The sequence below is a fragment of the Staurois parvus genome, unplaced genomic scaffold (assembly GCF_062004578.1).
Source record: "Staurois parvus isolate SC_StPar_1 unplaced genomic scaffold, SC_StPar_1.0 ptg000340l, whole genome shotgun sequence".
Taxonomy (NCBI): Eukaryota; Metazoa; Chordata; class Amphibia; order Anura; family Ranidae; genus Staurois; species Staurois parvus.
In genome coordinates, this window is record NW_028318136.1 from 1979548 (window position 1) to 1994121 (window position 14574).

At 41.6% G+C, this 14574-nt stretch overlaps 1 protein-coding gene across 1 annotated transcript in view; it reads right to left on the reverse strand.

Moving 5' to 3' along the window:
• EHD2 (EH domain containing 2) overlaps positions 1 to 14574 on the reverse strand; it is an 81863-nt gene that overhangs the window by 57004 nt on the left and 10285 nt on the right. Inside the window, exon 2 of the mRNA XM_089684234.1 lies at positions 13335 to 13432. Within this exon, the coding sequence (XP_089540360.1) occupies positions 13335 to 13432 (98 nt within the window). The remainder of the gene's footprint in view (positions 1 to 13334; positions 13433 to 14574) is intronic.

A 14574-nucleotide genomic window follows, 5' to 3' on the forward strand; every position in this document is an offset into this window, starting at 1 on the left:
GATCCCAGAGTGCATGCATGGGCTGGTGGAGAGTTGGACAAGCAGGTGTGTGGCAATAAGGAAAACATACAGCCAAGATTTCACTGTATCGGGAACAGGTGAGTATATAAGACAGGTAGACAGTCAGGGAAAAGCAGTTATGACAGAAGAGACCCTACCTGTCAGCTGTTTTAATTTTTTTTTAGATTAATTTCCACTTTAAGGGCCTGTGCCCTTGGCTTTTTGGGTTTGTGCAAGTAGCATCAGATAGATGTCAGTTTGAGATGCTTGGGAGCATTCAGAATTCAGTGACAAGTGCTTTTTACCTGAAGTTGACATGCTTCAAGCAGGCTTTATATTATTATAGACTTGTATGGGAATACAAAACCTGCTTAAAGCTTAGCTTGGAGCAAAAGCCCATCCCTTAGACAAACCACGGAACATAGACATGAGTTACACATAAATAATAAAAGGAATGTTTTTTTTTTTCAGACCTCTTCTGCAAACTCAATCATTCAGCATGGTTTGCATACAGGCATTTAGTAATAGAGCCAGATGAATGACTTTGAATATCTGAGTCCTAGAGCAATATTTTCCAGACTGATTTCCTGATTTAACAACACTTCTAGTTTTTTTTTTTAAGTTTCGTAAAAGGAACTGATTCATTTTCAGGTATACAGTACATGAGATTGTGATGTTTTAAAATGTATGGAAACCCTAATGACAAACTCATTTGGTTGTTTCCCTTTTTACTGTTATATATACAAAAGAGTACAATACAGAGAATTTTGTGATATCTGTTCAATAAATACAAAAGATACCTGTTGAGTCTGCCATAAATCTTGTGATCAGGTAACTTTCTGTGCTCTCTATCTGTGCTGCACTACTATAAGTTCATACTGTACCAAGTTCTCCCTGTGACCACAGAACACTTCCTCTGTAATATGTAGGAAGTAATATGTCCCTGTCCTAGGGTGCCAAAATTGCTAGGAGAAGAAGGGGGTTACAGGTAGGATCAATTTTCTCTACTTTTTCCCTGTGCAGCTGCAGTACTATGAATTTCAGCATTATAAAGCTTCTGCAACCTTCCTCTCTAGCTGAGCCAAGACATACAATCAAGGCTTGAAATGCACACATTTTTGAGACTAAGGAGAAGGGGAGAGCTATAGTGGGTATAACACGTATTGGTGATGTAAATAATATCATTGATGTATATATTTATATCGTCAGGGCTTTTTTCTCAGAGAATAGGTATAGGAACGCCTCCCTTCTGAGTCACCCCTAGTCTCCACCCCTACCTACCTCCGAGCACCATCCCTTGGTTCAACCCCCTACTCACCTCCCAGTACTGCCCCTTTTATATAATACAGAATCAAGTATCATTTGTATGAAATTGGTTAATGATAACAAGAAAAGCAGTAAAATAGATCCCCTGCAGCCAGCAACAATAGACCCTATCCCCCAGAAATAACAGAGCCTTCCCCCCAGCAACAATAGACCCCCCAGCAACAATGAACCCACAAAACAAAATACCACACCAACAACAAAATACCCCCCTGCAGCAACAACAGATCTCCCAGCAGCCAGCACCAATAGACCCTCCAGAAGCCAGCAACAGTAGACCTCTCCCTCAACAGGAGATCCCTCTCAGCAACAACTGACCCTCAGCAACAATATATTTCCCTCCAGCAACAATAGACCCCCACAATAAATAGATCTCCTCCAGTGTCAATAGATGCCCCAGCAGCCAACATCAGTAGGCCCTCCTGAACACCCCAGCACCCCATGCCAGAACTGCAAAATCCCATGGTCCTGCTGAAAAAAAGCCTTGAATATTGTTTGACACAGATTCCTAGATTGTAAGCTCGAAAGAGCAGGGCCCTCGATCCCCTCATGTTTTGCATTGTATTGGTATTGTTCTGTCACATGTTCTGTCCCCTTTTGTAATGTACAGCGCTGAGCGAACTATTGGCGCTTTATAAATACTGTATTATAATAATAATAATAATGTGTAGATTATATCTGATTATGGTGTGACTTACTACTCAGGCTAGGTTCACATATGTGGATCCGCACAAAAATCCATGCAGCCATACCGCCCACACAGATGAATGCGGAGCCGCGGGCGGGTGCCATTAATTCTAATGGCACGCCGCCCGCACTGGAAATCGCAACCGTACTGGGAATCAAGGTTCCCGTGCGGGCTGTGTTTTCAGAAGAAGTGCAGGGACTTCTTCCCTGCTTGTCCTGGGGCACGGGAGTCCATTCAAATGAATGAGCTCTGGTGTCTGCGCAAAACACGGCCCGCAGAAACATGGATATATGAACCAAGGGTCAAGGGAAATCTTGATGGATTGAAAATAAACATAAGAGGCATATAATAGGACTTACAGGACAGTACATATGTGAACTCATATATAATCAATGATAATACCATTCATAATGATAAAAATATGGTTCCATGTTGGCTTTCAGCAGCCTTAAATATGAGTATTGTACTATATATATTTATGCTTAATACTACCCTTTAAACTGCTACACTATATGGATATTTCTTGTGGCTTTTTATTCCTCACATTTCTCAACTCCTCTTTTTTTATTTTTGACATATCCTCATCTATTTTACCAGACTTTATCTATCCTAATTTATGTATATGTATTCTAAAGGATCACATTTATTATCACACCTGATTAGGTGAAGAACACATAGGGGGAGATTTACTAAAACTGGAGCTTTCAGAATGAGGTGCAGAGGGGCATGGTAGTCAAATCAGCTTCTAACTTCAGCTTGTTCAATTAAGCTTTGGAAATAAAACCTGGAAGCTGATTGGTTACTATGCACAGCTACACAAGATTGTGCACCATGCAGTTTTACTATACAACCCCCATAGAGCCTGTACACACATGCAGTAAGAGGTCACACCTGAAACATTTTTCTTACCCAGAAGCATGTATTGGGCTGCAGCCTGCAGAGCACCTTTACATCCTAGGATCAGGCTGTGTAAGGAGCCTTGATTTCTTAAGTTGAGATTTAACCCCTTACCCCTAATGACAAAAAGCTATGCCTCTACTGTCTAATGGCAGAACTTAACTGGGCAATAAAGTTTTGGAACTTGAAATCTAAATGACAGGGCTTACTATAAGGAGGGGGCAGGGTCTCCTTATAACTTGGGTAGATGTTATAACTTGGGTAGATGGTACAACCTGGGAGTTCTAAAGACAGATTTGAAAACTAACACAGGTGCATGTTCATCACCACAGTTGTTACCTCAGAAACTTTTTAGGCCAAGTCAGGTACATCTTTACACTTCAGCACCGGTTCCACCCTGGAACACTGTAGATGATAAGTACTTATTATAGGAGGCGGTGATGATGGTGGTGGGGGGGATAGGCAGAAGTGTAAGTGAATCTATTTGGAATGTACACTTATTCTTTAAAACAAGAATACTAAATGCAGAAATCCATTTTGTTTTTTAAATACTGGTATACAGTGTGGCATCTTCTCAAGAAACATTTAATTGATTTTAATAGATAAAGTGAAAAGGTAAGTCCAGCCAAATGTCACTGCCTAGCTACCGTGTTGATGCTCTTGTTTCTATACTCTGATTCACTGACCTGAAACAAGTATGTAGATGACAGTTTCTAACTCTCCTGACCTATTGTACATACTTGATTCAGACAGATGACTCAGAAAGTAATAAACCAACCAATATTTTTAGATGCACAGCTTTGGTAGGCCCATATTTCTCTCTAGACAAGCTTCCTATGAAGGGAATGCGTGAGGATATGAAAATGGTAGATTCCGCTAATAACTTTTATAGTCAACTTCTAGGACTATAATCTTGTTCCTCAATATATTTCCTTGTGAGTCAATGACCAGCAGAAAACATGAAAGAATGGAGTTCTATGCAATACAATTGCAGAAAGCTGATAAGTATAAACTGGTTTATTATTTTAGTTAAAAAAAACAAGGTTTACATCCCCATTAAACCCAAAAACAAAAATTTGCTATATTGCAGCTTACCTGCCAGTAACTCTGTTATTTTTCAACTCCCTTCAACAAATTTACCACTGACAGGGTGTTTTTATTAATTTATTGAAAACCTTTATCCCAAAAGGAAAACAAACAGTTGCTGTAACTACTATAAAGCAGAACTAAACAAATCGATTTAACTGTTTCCCTAAACAGTTACATTCTAGGCGTACCATGAATGGTAACTGTCAAAGATGCTTGTGTTCACAACTGAACTGACAAACAATCAAATGGCTAATGTCATGTGCTGCAGCATATAGCCTGCAGATCAAGCAGAAGCTAAGATGGCAACTTCATTGGTTGTAGAGAACAGAAGAGTTTAGTTCCACTTTAAGCAGTTAGCTACAGTTCAACTTTAAACAAAAAATTGTTTTAGAAAACTGTTTATTGTTTTCAAAAGGTGCAAAACACACTACAGTCACAAAAATAGGCGGCCTGGCTCACGCAGGAGCAGGCAAGCCTAAGAACCTTAGGTGCAAGTACTTACAGCACATGAGAAAACAAAATAAAATGAAATAAGATAAAACAAACAAGACAAATGTGTCCAAATTAAACCGTGTGTGGCTCGTGCTAGTACAGTATCTCAAAAAGATAAGTAACCCTTAAGGGACCCCTTCCCACAGTATAAGGCACAGAATAGATACTTCTTAGTCCCAGTCAACCTCAGGGCAGAGCAAAAGCAATGCGATAATTACGCAGTGGCAATATCTTCTAGCCACTTTGCCCAAATTTTTGTAAACTTTCTGAACACAACCTCTATGTGCATAAGTGTCTTTGTAAAGTGGTAGAGTGTTATTAACCAGCTGTTTACAGTAAGTAATAGTAGAGGCAGGAGGTTTCTTCCAATGGAGAGTTATTGCCTTTCTAGCATAAAACAGAAGTAAGCCAAGTAGCATCTTCCCAGCCACTGTGGGCAAAAGACCATCCACTAAGCCTATCAGACAAATTCGGGGATTAAGGAGTAGAGGGATTTGAGCTACAGAGCCTATGACATCCACCAGTGCCAATAACCTGTGATAACTGGACAAGTCCAAAATATATGAAAAAAAATCCCCCTGTCGGTGATCACATCTCCAGCATGCAGTAGAGATAGTTGGGCTGAGTCTGCGGAGTCTGTGAAGGGTATAATAGGCTCTGTGCGTGATTTTAAGTTGAATCAAACGGTCTCTAACAGAATATTCCACATATCAGACCAGTCCTCATCATCAAAGTCTGGTATACCCGAGAGCCATTTTTGCTGAAGAGAGAACAAATCCAGAAGTGCCACCTTGAGAAGAGATGTATATAGTGTAGACCAGGGGCAGACTGACAACTCATGGAGCCCGTGGGCAATAGGGGATCATGGGGCCCCTGTGTCCTTGCCCAAACTCAAAAAAGCCTATGAAAAAGGTACCAGGGGCATCTCATGGGGCCCCCTACTGACCCCGGAGACAATGGAAGACAAGATGTGTGTTACTGGCTGGATCACCAGATGAAAATAAAGAAAAAAGGGAAAACGAATGCAGCCACCTCATCTAGGAATCGGTAAACTGCAATATATAAGATTTTTGTTTTGGGGTGTTATGCCGTTTTAAATGCTTTCTATCCAGTGAAGACATACAGTATACACACAGATGCTGCATATTTCGGCTCGTGTCACACTAGCAAAACAGCTTGAGGATCAAGTGAAACTGCCACTTTCTGTAACAGAAGCCCAGCAGTCAAAACCACACCTTGCTGTTGTGGTCAGCTAGGATCCCATTTACTCTTAAAACACAAGTGTAATTAGAGCCGTATTCAATAAGACCCTAACCAAGAAAAACTAATGGGGCTTTTAGGGTACCAAACCATATAAATCAACATTGGTTATACAAAAATATATAAAGACAATAAAAATGAACACCTTTTATTGTGTTAAAAAACCACCAACAAGTGGAACATGACCATTATTATTACTATTATTATACAGGATTTATAATAATAATAATGGTCATGTTCCACCTGTTGGTGGTTTTTTAATACAATAAAGCACATACATAGAGTATCATAAAATTCAGCTAATGAAAAAGCCACAGTAATTGCCACTGATGTCCTAGATGCAAAAGGGCGTCACGGGTATCAGCTACAAGTCAACAGCAACTACAACCTCAAAACATCAAGGCTAAACTGTGAATGGTTAATGACACCTAAATAAATGGCGTCGCATCATAAGTAGCAATAAATTATATTCTGACACCTAGAAGGATGGTATCGCATCATAGGTATCCCTTTTTTCCATCCAGATACGATTGATATGACCTATATACCTTGCATGGGCCATTCTGGGTGTGTGCTAGTGTCATCAACTGGTAATTGCTGTCAAGCCTTTTGTTTATTTTTTGTTGTTTTGATGAATTTTTTTGTATGGTTATATATTGATTATATGCTTTTTGTTCTATATTTGCTTTTTTGAAGGAATTTGTGTTTTGTTTTCCCTGAAGAAGAGAGCACTGTCCTGTGAAACACATTGTAAATACCAACAAAGTGCTCATTCGTGGTTCTAAGGCGCTATGTACCAATATGTTTATTGATACCTACGATGCGATACCATCCTTCTAGGTGTCGTAATATCAACCAAGTACCAATTTATGATTCAAGGCCAGTGGTTCTCAAGCTTCCTAATGCCGTGACCCTTTAATACAGTTCCTCATGTTGTGGTGACCCCCAACCATAAAATTATTTACCCAGTAATTATAATTCATGAGGTGTCGTTTTACCTCCAATACTGTAGCTTTCAACACAGTAGCTGCTTTCTACACAGTAGCTGCTCTTTACACATCAGAAATATGTGTTTTCCGATGGTTTTAGGCGACCCCTGTGAAAGGGTCCTTCGACCCCCAAAGGGGTCACGACCCACAGGTTGAGAACCACTGTTCTAGGCTGAAGCTATGCACCATTATGTCTATTGCTACTTATGATGCGACACCATTTATTTAGGTGTCATTAACCATTCACAGTTTAGCCTTGATGTTTTGAGGTTGTAGCTGCTGTTGACTTGTAGCTGATGCCAGTGACGCCCTTTTGCGTCTAGGACACCACTGGCAATTAACTGAATTTTATGATCCTCTATGTATGTGTTTGATGGTCATGTTCCACCTATTGGTGGTTTTTTAAGCCAATAAAAGGTGTTCAATTTTATTAATTGTATTTATATATTTTTGTATAACCAGTGTTGATTTATATGGTTTGGTACCCTAAAAGCCCCATTAGTTTTTCTTGGTTAGGGTCTTATTCAATACATTTCTCATTAGGGGTGTGGTACCAGTAAAACCCTGTTCACAAGGATATGAAGAGTAATTTTGTCTCCATCTCCCACTCCCTATATATTTAATGTAATTAGAGCCATCATTCCAGTAAGTGCAAGGATTCTGACAGATTACCCCCAGCTTTGAATATCCCACCAAGTACATACAGTAATGTTTATGAGTTCTTAGTGAAGGAATAATATTATCATTGCCCTAGGCTAGAGCTCTCTCTCCCAGTCTTGGGGAACACCTCTGTTTGTGCCGCTGCTTAGTAACAGTCCATTACAGAGCTCAGATCAGTAGGGGGGAGCCGTGCAGAGAGCAGAGAGTAATACAACTGCTGGATTCTGCAAAGGATTCTCCACTGGCAGAGCTATTTTTATAATAACCCCAGTTAAAGTGCTGAGATGTCTAGCAGAAGAAGAGTTTCAGTATGAATGTTTGTAATACAGAAAAAAGTAACATGGGCAAAGTTAGTTCTACTCTTCTTTCCTCTTCACTCTTCTCTACATTTAGAACCATGTCCAAACCAGAAATTTCTTCTTCTATGCTAGTACGCATCCTTCATCTTTGTCAGCCAGCAGGCAAACCGTTAAACAGCTGCTGCTAAACAGCCCTGCCCAATGCTCAACATCCAACAGAGCCTGTATTCATATATAACACAGTGATGCAAAAACATAGCAACAGAGGCCACAAATGGAAATTAATGAGTAATGTTTCAGTATGTTCAGAAATGTACCACAAATATGGAATATACAAATATTACTCTATTGAGCACAATGCTGGCAAGTTGCCCCTTGTCACTATAGGTATTGCATTACAGAGTCTCACAGCTGGCAGGGTTGCACTCCTCCTGTGTATTATTATACAGAGCATGACAGTGGTCAGCTTCTATCATCCTGCTCCACGAGCATATATCAGTATTACAGTGGTAGGCTATTCCTGCTGTGTGTTATGTTATATTGTCTGACAGTACCAGGATGATTCTCAAATATACAACACAGAGCTCACAGTGATTGAATGATCACCCGGTACTACAGTACATAACTTGACATTAGCAGACTGCCCCTCCAATATATGTCAGTACAGAGCCTGACAGTAGCAGGCTGCCCCTTCAATATATGACAGTACAGAGCCTGACAGTAGCAGGCTGCCCCTCCAATATATGGCAGTACAGAGCCTGACAGTAGCAGCCTGCCCCTCCAATATATGACAGTACAGAGCCTGACAGTAGCAGACTGCCCCTCCAATATATGACAGTACAGAGCCTGACAGTAGCAGACTGCCCCTCCAATATATGACAGTACAGAGCATGACAGTAGCAGACTGTCCCTCCAATATATGACAGTACAGAGCCTGACAGTAGCAGCCTGCCCCTTCAATATATAACAGTACAGAGCCTGACAGTAGCAGGCTGCCCCTCCAATATATGACAGTACAGAGCCTGACAGTAGCAGACTGCCCCTCCAATATATGACAGTACAGAGCCTGACAGTAGCAGACTGCCCCTCCAATATATGACAGTACAGAGCCTGACAGTAGCAGACTGTCCCTCCAATATATGACAGTACAGAGCCTGGCAGTAGCAGACTGCCCCTCCAATATATGACAGTACAGAGCCTGACAGTAGCAGGCTGCCCCTCCAATATATGACAGTACAGAGCCTGACAGTAGCAGCCTGCCCCTTCAATATATAACAGTACAGAGCCTGAAAGTAACAGGCTGCCCTTACAATATTTAACAACACAGAGCATAACAATAGCAGACTGCCCCACTAATATAAGACTGTGCAGAGCCTGACAGCTGTAGGCTGCCCCTCCAATATATACCAGTACAAAGCTTGACAGCAGCAGGCTGCCCTTCCAGTATATAACAGTACAGAATCTTGACCGTTGAATGCTTTTTCACAGACAAAATACAGTACACCACCTGACGGTAGCAAGCTGCCTTTCCAATATATAATAATGCAGAACCTCACAGTTCTAGGCTGCTTCTTACATACATTACAGTACACTTTTAAAGGCATCCTGTCACCAGATCCCTTATTTCAATGAAAAAAATCTTCCTATAAGATTGTATGTGCCTTTAACATATTACATGCTTGTTATTGACCCGTGAAAGCCTTACTGTGTAGACATCCAAAAGCCAAGAGACTTCTGCTGGGCACAGGGGCAGACTGACAACTCATGGGGCCCCCGGGCAATAGGGGATCATGGGGCCCCTGTGTCCTCGCCCATACCAAAAAAGCCTATGAAAAAAGCCAATGAAAGGTACCTGGGGCATCTCATGGGGCCCCCTACTGACCCTGGGCCCTCAGGCAGTTCCCAAGTGCTCGAATGGTCAGTCCGCCCCTGGCTGGGCACCACCATCTTGGATGTAATGTAAGCACCCCCAGTAGACTGTTACTCAATTGACACTCTACAGGACAGAGCCTTGGCCCCCATTCACACTTAGCGTGAGCGTAGCCAGGCCATTTAGAGCCTTTTGTGCTTTTTTGGACGCAAAACTTGTAGTATAAGGCCTTGTGCACACTGGACATTTTTACAGCTGCTCCTAGGGGCATCCAGCGTTTTTATTTCCTGCCTCTAAACACTTCTGCATGTTAGCCTATGTGTCCATGTACACATAGGCTTTTAGCAGCATTTAGTGGCAGGGGAGTTTAGAGGCAGGAAAAAAACCCCTCTGCCAGTGTGTCCAGGAGCAGCAGAGTTTTGGCAGAAAAAATGTTTGACATTGCTAAACGCATCTAAACATGTCCAAACGCTAGGCGCCTTTAGCACTTCAGTGTTTATTCATTTCAATAGCCAGAATAAATTACATTTCTGGCCAATTAAATAAATAAACACCCAAACACCAAACTCTGCTAAACTTGTTTAAAAAAAAAACACAGCTTAGGTGAGTTTTTAAATGTTGATTTTCTCTTGTCAGGAGAAACAGCGTTTTACTATGAACCAAGTGTGCATGAGTCCTAATAGCAGAATCATGCATTTTTTACCCTATAGGTGTTTAAATGAGAGCACTTGAAAAAGGTACACAAACACATGTTTTTGAGATGCTTCCATTAAAGTCTATAGGGCCAGAATTGCAAGTCTGCTCTCAAGAAGCTAATGTGCTTTTTTGAGTGAGATCGGGCCCATTGAGAATAATAGGATTCTTCTAGGAATTGTACAACAAAACCCTTACAGGTGTGAATGAGGGCTTAGGCTATCTATAATAGGTCTCATAGGAATAGGAAACATTCCCAATTATCTGGTTGTTTCTGATCTCCTAAGTCAGGGGTTTAATTGTGGGCCATATCAGCATTATGGTTGTCCTCAAAGGGTCAGTTGTATCTGCAAGGCTAGATATCCAGAGCACCCCAGTTCCCCTTACATCAAATGTAAAGAGCCCCCCACCATCAGAAGTCAAGAGTCCACCACCCTCTGTTACATTACAGTGCACCCCCCCATACCGTGTGCTGCTGGTGGTGGAGCTGGAAAGCAGAAGGTGAAGGGTCTACAGGAGGACCAGAGGAGGGCTGGAGTCTGATGAATATGGAAACCAGGGGAGGCGGAGATGCACAGAGAGGTGCAAGATTTGTAGGATGAGTTCTGTGTTCTTCTCTGCTGCTGACTGCTGAGATAGGGGGCAGAGATGAGCCTCTCCACAGCTGCATGGAGAAGCTCAGGATCTGGCAGAAGAGTTCTGTCCTCCTCTCTACTGCTGACTGCTGAGACAAGGTGGGGGCAGGGACAAGGAGAGTGCCACAACTTCAGGAGTGGTGCGAGGGCCACATGAAATGACCTGGTGTGCCACATTTGAAAAGCAGGCCTTGTGTTTGACGTGTCCTAGGTGCTTCACCAAACCATCCATATAGCACAGGGAGTTTTTCAACTAGATAGGAAATTCCTGTGAATGAGGTCCACTCTATCTCTCTTCACTTTATCACTGTCACTTTGGGGTGAGAATGTAGCAGATGCCGGTGCTGCAAGGACTAAAAAATATCTACCTACCACAGATCAATTATGGTGGAAAGGAGCTGTAGGCAAGAGAGCAGCTTTGGCTGCCTTATCCCTTTGACTGACATTGATAAGAAATGTAATAGGTACAGAGAAGCCACAATATTTGCTGGGGCATGGCATAGACTCATCAGACGTCAAGTACATCTTCCATTGTGAACCCACAGTTTGGATTAGTTGCACTATCCACTTGGTTGACTGCAGGATCATGAAGGTTGTAGCTGGGGCCCCTGAACATCCACCAGACCATAGGCTCCTTCTACTGGCTACTCTAACAGTGGTAGGTTGCCCTTTCTATATGCTATAGAACACTGTCTAATAAAACTAGGTTATACTTATATGTTTGTAGGAAGGTGCAGTCTATATCCTCCACTGTGGGTGCTGCTCAATCAAGTGGTACCACAGCCTGTAGTCCAGGGAAACAAAATTTTTCTGTGGTTTCTCGGGTCAATGGAGCAGCATCCTGCTTGGCTGAGCTGAAACCATGTGGCCCTTGGTGGCCATCTTGGGTCAGCAGGGTCTATTTAAGTCCCTGCCCCTGGGTTTTGGTGTGCTTCTTGCATGTGGTTAGTATAGGGAGAAGACCCTGCTTGTTAGGGACAGTAACTAGTGATAAGGAAAGGTTTCTGACTAGGAGGAAAAGATTAGGGGCTTGCTATCCTGGAACGGAGCTTCCCTCTTGGGACCAGACCAACCAGGCCATGCTTCACCCTCTGAAACAGATACTGCCAGCACCTCTCCTCCTCTACATCTGACTGCATTTAACTGTGAGTTAAAAGCCAGTTAACCTACCTATTTAGTTTTTTGCATTGTTGGAAAACACTAAAGCTGGACATGCATTGCTTGAATTTTATCAGATTCAACAAAATTCAAGTCCTTTCAGCGCTTTCCAGATCCACAAACTTCAACAGAAAAATCAAAGGATCCAGGTAGGAAAATGTTAGGCGATCAGTGAGTGCATCCTATCAGATGTCAGTGTTTGGATATTCAGACAGCTGCAGGCACTGCAGCTGTCTGAATACAGTAGGTGTTGGGGAGATTCCTTCATCCACACTGTTTAGCAAAGATGGAGGAATCTATTAGATTTCTCTGCAGCCCACAGGCTAAACAAGAGAAATCAATGTATGCATGGTTAGCATTAGGCACCTGGAAACACTTAGAGATTACATACAGTATAGTTTCTCTGTTGGTAACCATTCCCAGGACTCTGGTCCTGCAAGTCCCAGTTGCTAGCCACCAGTTACATTATTACGTTTTTGGATGTAATTGACTTTTTTAGATAGAATTATTAAACAGATAGGCACATCAGCAATAGGTAGCCCATCTCCTAAGGGCGTACACTATGCTGCTGGCTCCTATTACTAAGTGTTTACACAGTGGAGCCAGGAGGCACAAAGCCAGAATTGGAGCCTGAGCCGCTCCTATGTAGAGGGGATATTTCCATAAACAATAGCGGATTATGTTTAGATCAGTTAATGGGTGCAGATTCCTGCTGCCCTCTGCCCTTCCCTTCTCTAGACACACAGGATAGGACATCCTGCACTGTGTCTGACCCATCTCACTGGACAGATCTTCCTCAAAGTCACCTAATCCTAAATCTAAAACTACCTACTTTACAGCTTCCTTCCACTTTGTTGACCCTGTGTCATGCAGTGAGGCATTAGACTACTTAGTACTTAAGACGTCCTCATATTCCTAAAAAGGCTCTTGAAGTATCCTTTTTGCACAGTGCAAATTGTTTCTGATTGCAAGCAAGTAGAAACTGACACAATGGAATGCCCTATATGTGCAAAAATTGCAAAGTCACGTAATTGTAAATTACTAAAGATAAATCCCAATAAAAACAAGCTAAGTACCCCACTGAGAACAATGCATATTGCAAAGACCGTTACAACCGTTAATAAAATAGATGCTAATGGTGAAGTTTCTGTACACCAGCCCCATTGCATTTAGATACACTGTAGTATGACTCCGTTTAGTGTTTCCTAACAAAGCAGTAGGATGTTTTTGGATGTGTACAGTAACAAGCGACTTTCTCTTTAGTACATGACATGTACTCACCTCTGCTCACCCTCTGCTTGGCACCAGACAGGATTCCAGGAGTGTCTATCAAGCTAATGCTCTCCAGGACTTTGTTGGGCAGGTGGGCACACATGAACCTGTGTCAGAAGACAGCGGAATTAGAAAAACTGAACATAAGCAAAAGTCTGTGGATGAGAAAAGAGGTATACATTACAAAGTACTGATTAAAAATCAAAGCTTAAAATTATTCCAGAAATTGCTGTGATGAATTGCACTGAGCGAACTGTTGGCGCTTTATAAATACTGTATAATAATAATGAATTATAGTCCTTCTATTACCAATCTTATGACCTGAAAAGTCCACCCACTTGTGCTTTGCTTTAACCCAACCAAGTGTCTCTACTGATTGGGTGAATGGGTTAAAAACCGAATGTAAAAACAGTCATTTTTACAGCAACTAATGATATTGAGACCTGCCATGGAAGTTTTCATGTGATTTGTGATAAAAGAAGCAGTGAGAGAGGACTTTGCACAATTGCACTCCCAATGACTCTGTGAGGTGCTCCTTGGATTCTGGCTACAGCACACTTCAGCAGAACTCATATTTAGATAAACTGAATGCATTTTGCAGTATTAAGAGTGTTGCTGTATGCATTAGTTATTCACTCTTTGCTTTGACTTTGTGCATGAATATGCTGTTTGAAGAAGAACCCTCATGATGAATAAAAAATTAAATACTGGTGAATACATTGACCACTTGCCCTCCGAAAGATTCACCCCCCCCCCCCCTTCCTTACCAGACACTTTTTTGCAATATGGCGCTGTATTACTTTAACTGACAATTGTGCGGTCATTCAATGATGTACATAAATTAAATATATGTCATTTTGTTCCCCACAAGTAGAGTTTTTTTCGGTGCTATTTGATCACCTGTGCGTTTTTTATTTTTTTGCGCTGTAAACAAAAAAAGAGCAACAATTTTGGAAAAAAAACAATATTTTTTACTTTTTGTTATACAACATATCCAATAAAAAATAAAAAAAAATGAATCCCAATAAGTGTGTATTAATTGGTTTACGTGAAAGTTATAGCATCTACAAATGATGGTATATATACTGGAATTTAACTTTTTCATACTGGTAATGGTGGCGATAAGCAACCTTTAGCGGGCTGCGGTGGGCATTCTGACACTGGGTGGGAACTGACTGCCACTGACATCTCTAGTGACACTAATAAAAAGCACAGACACTGTACTAATGACACTGGGCAGGAAGGGGGT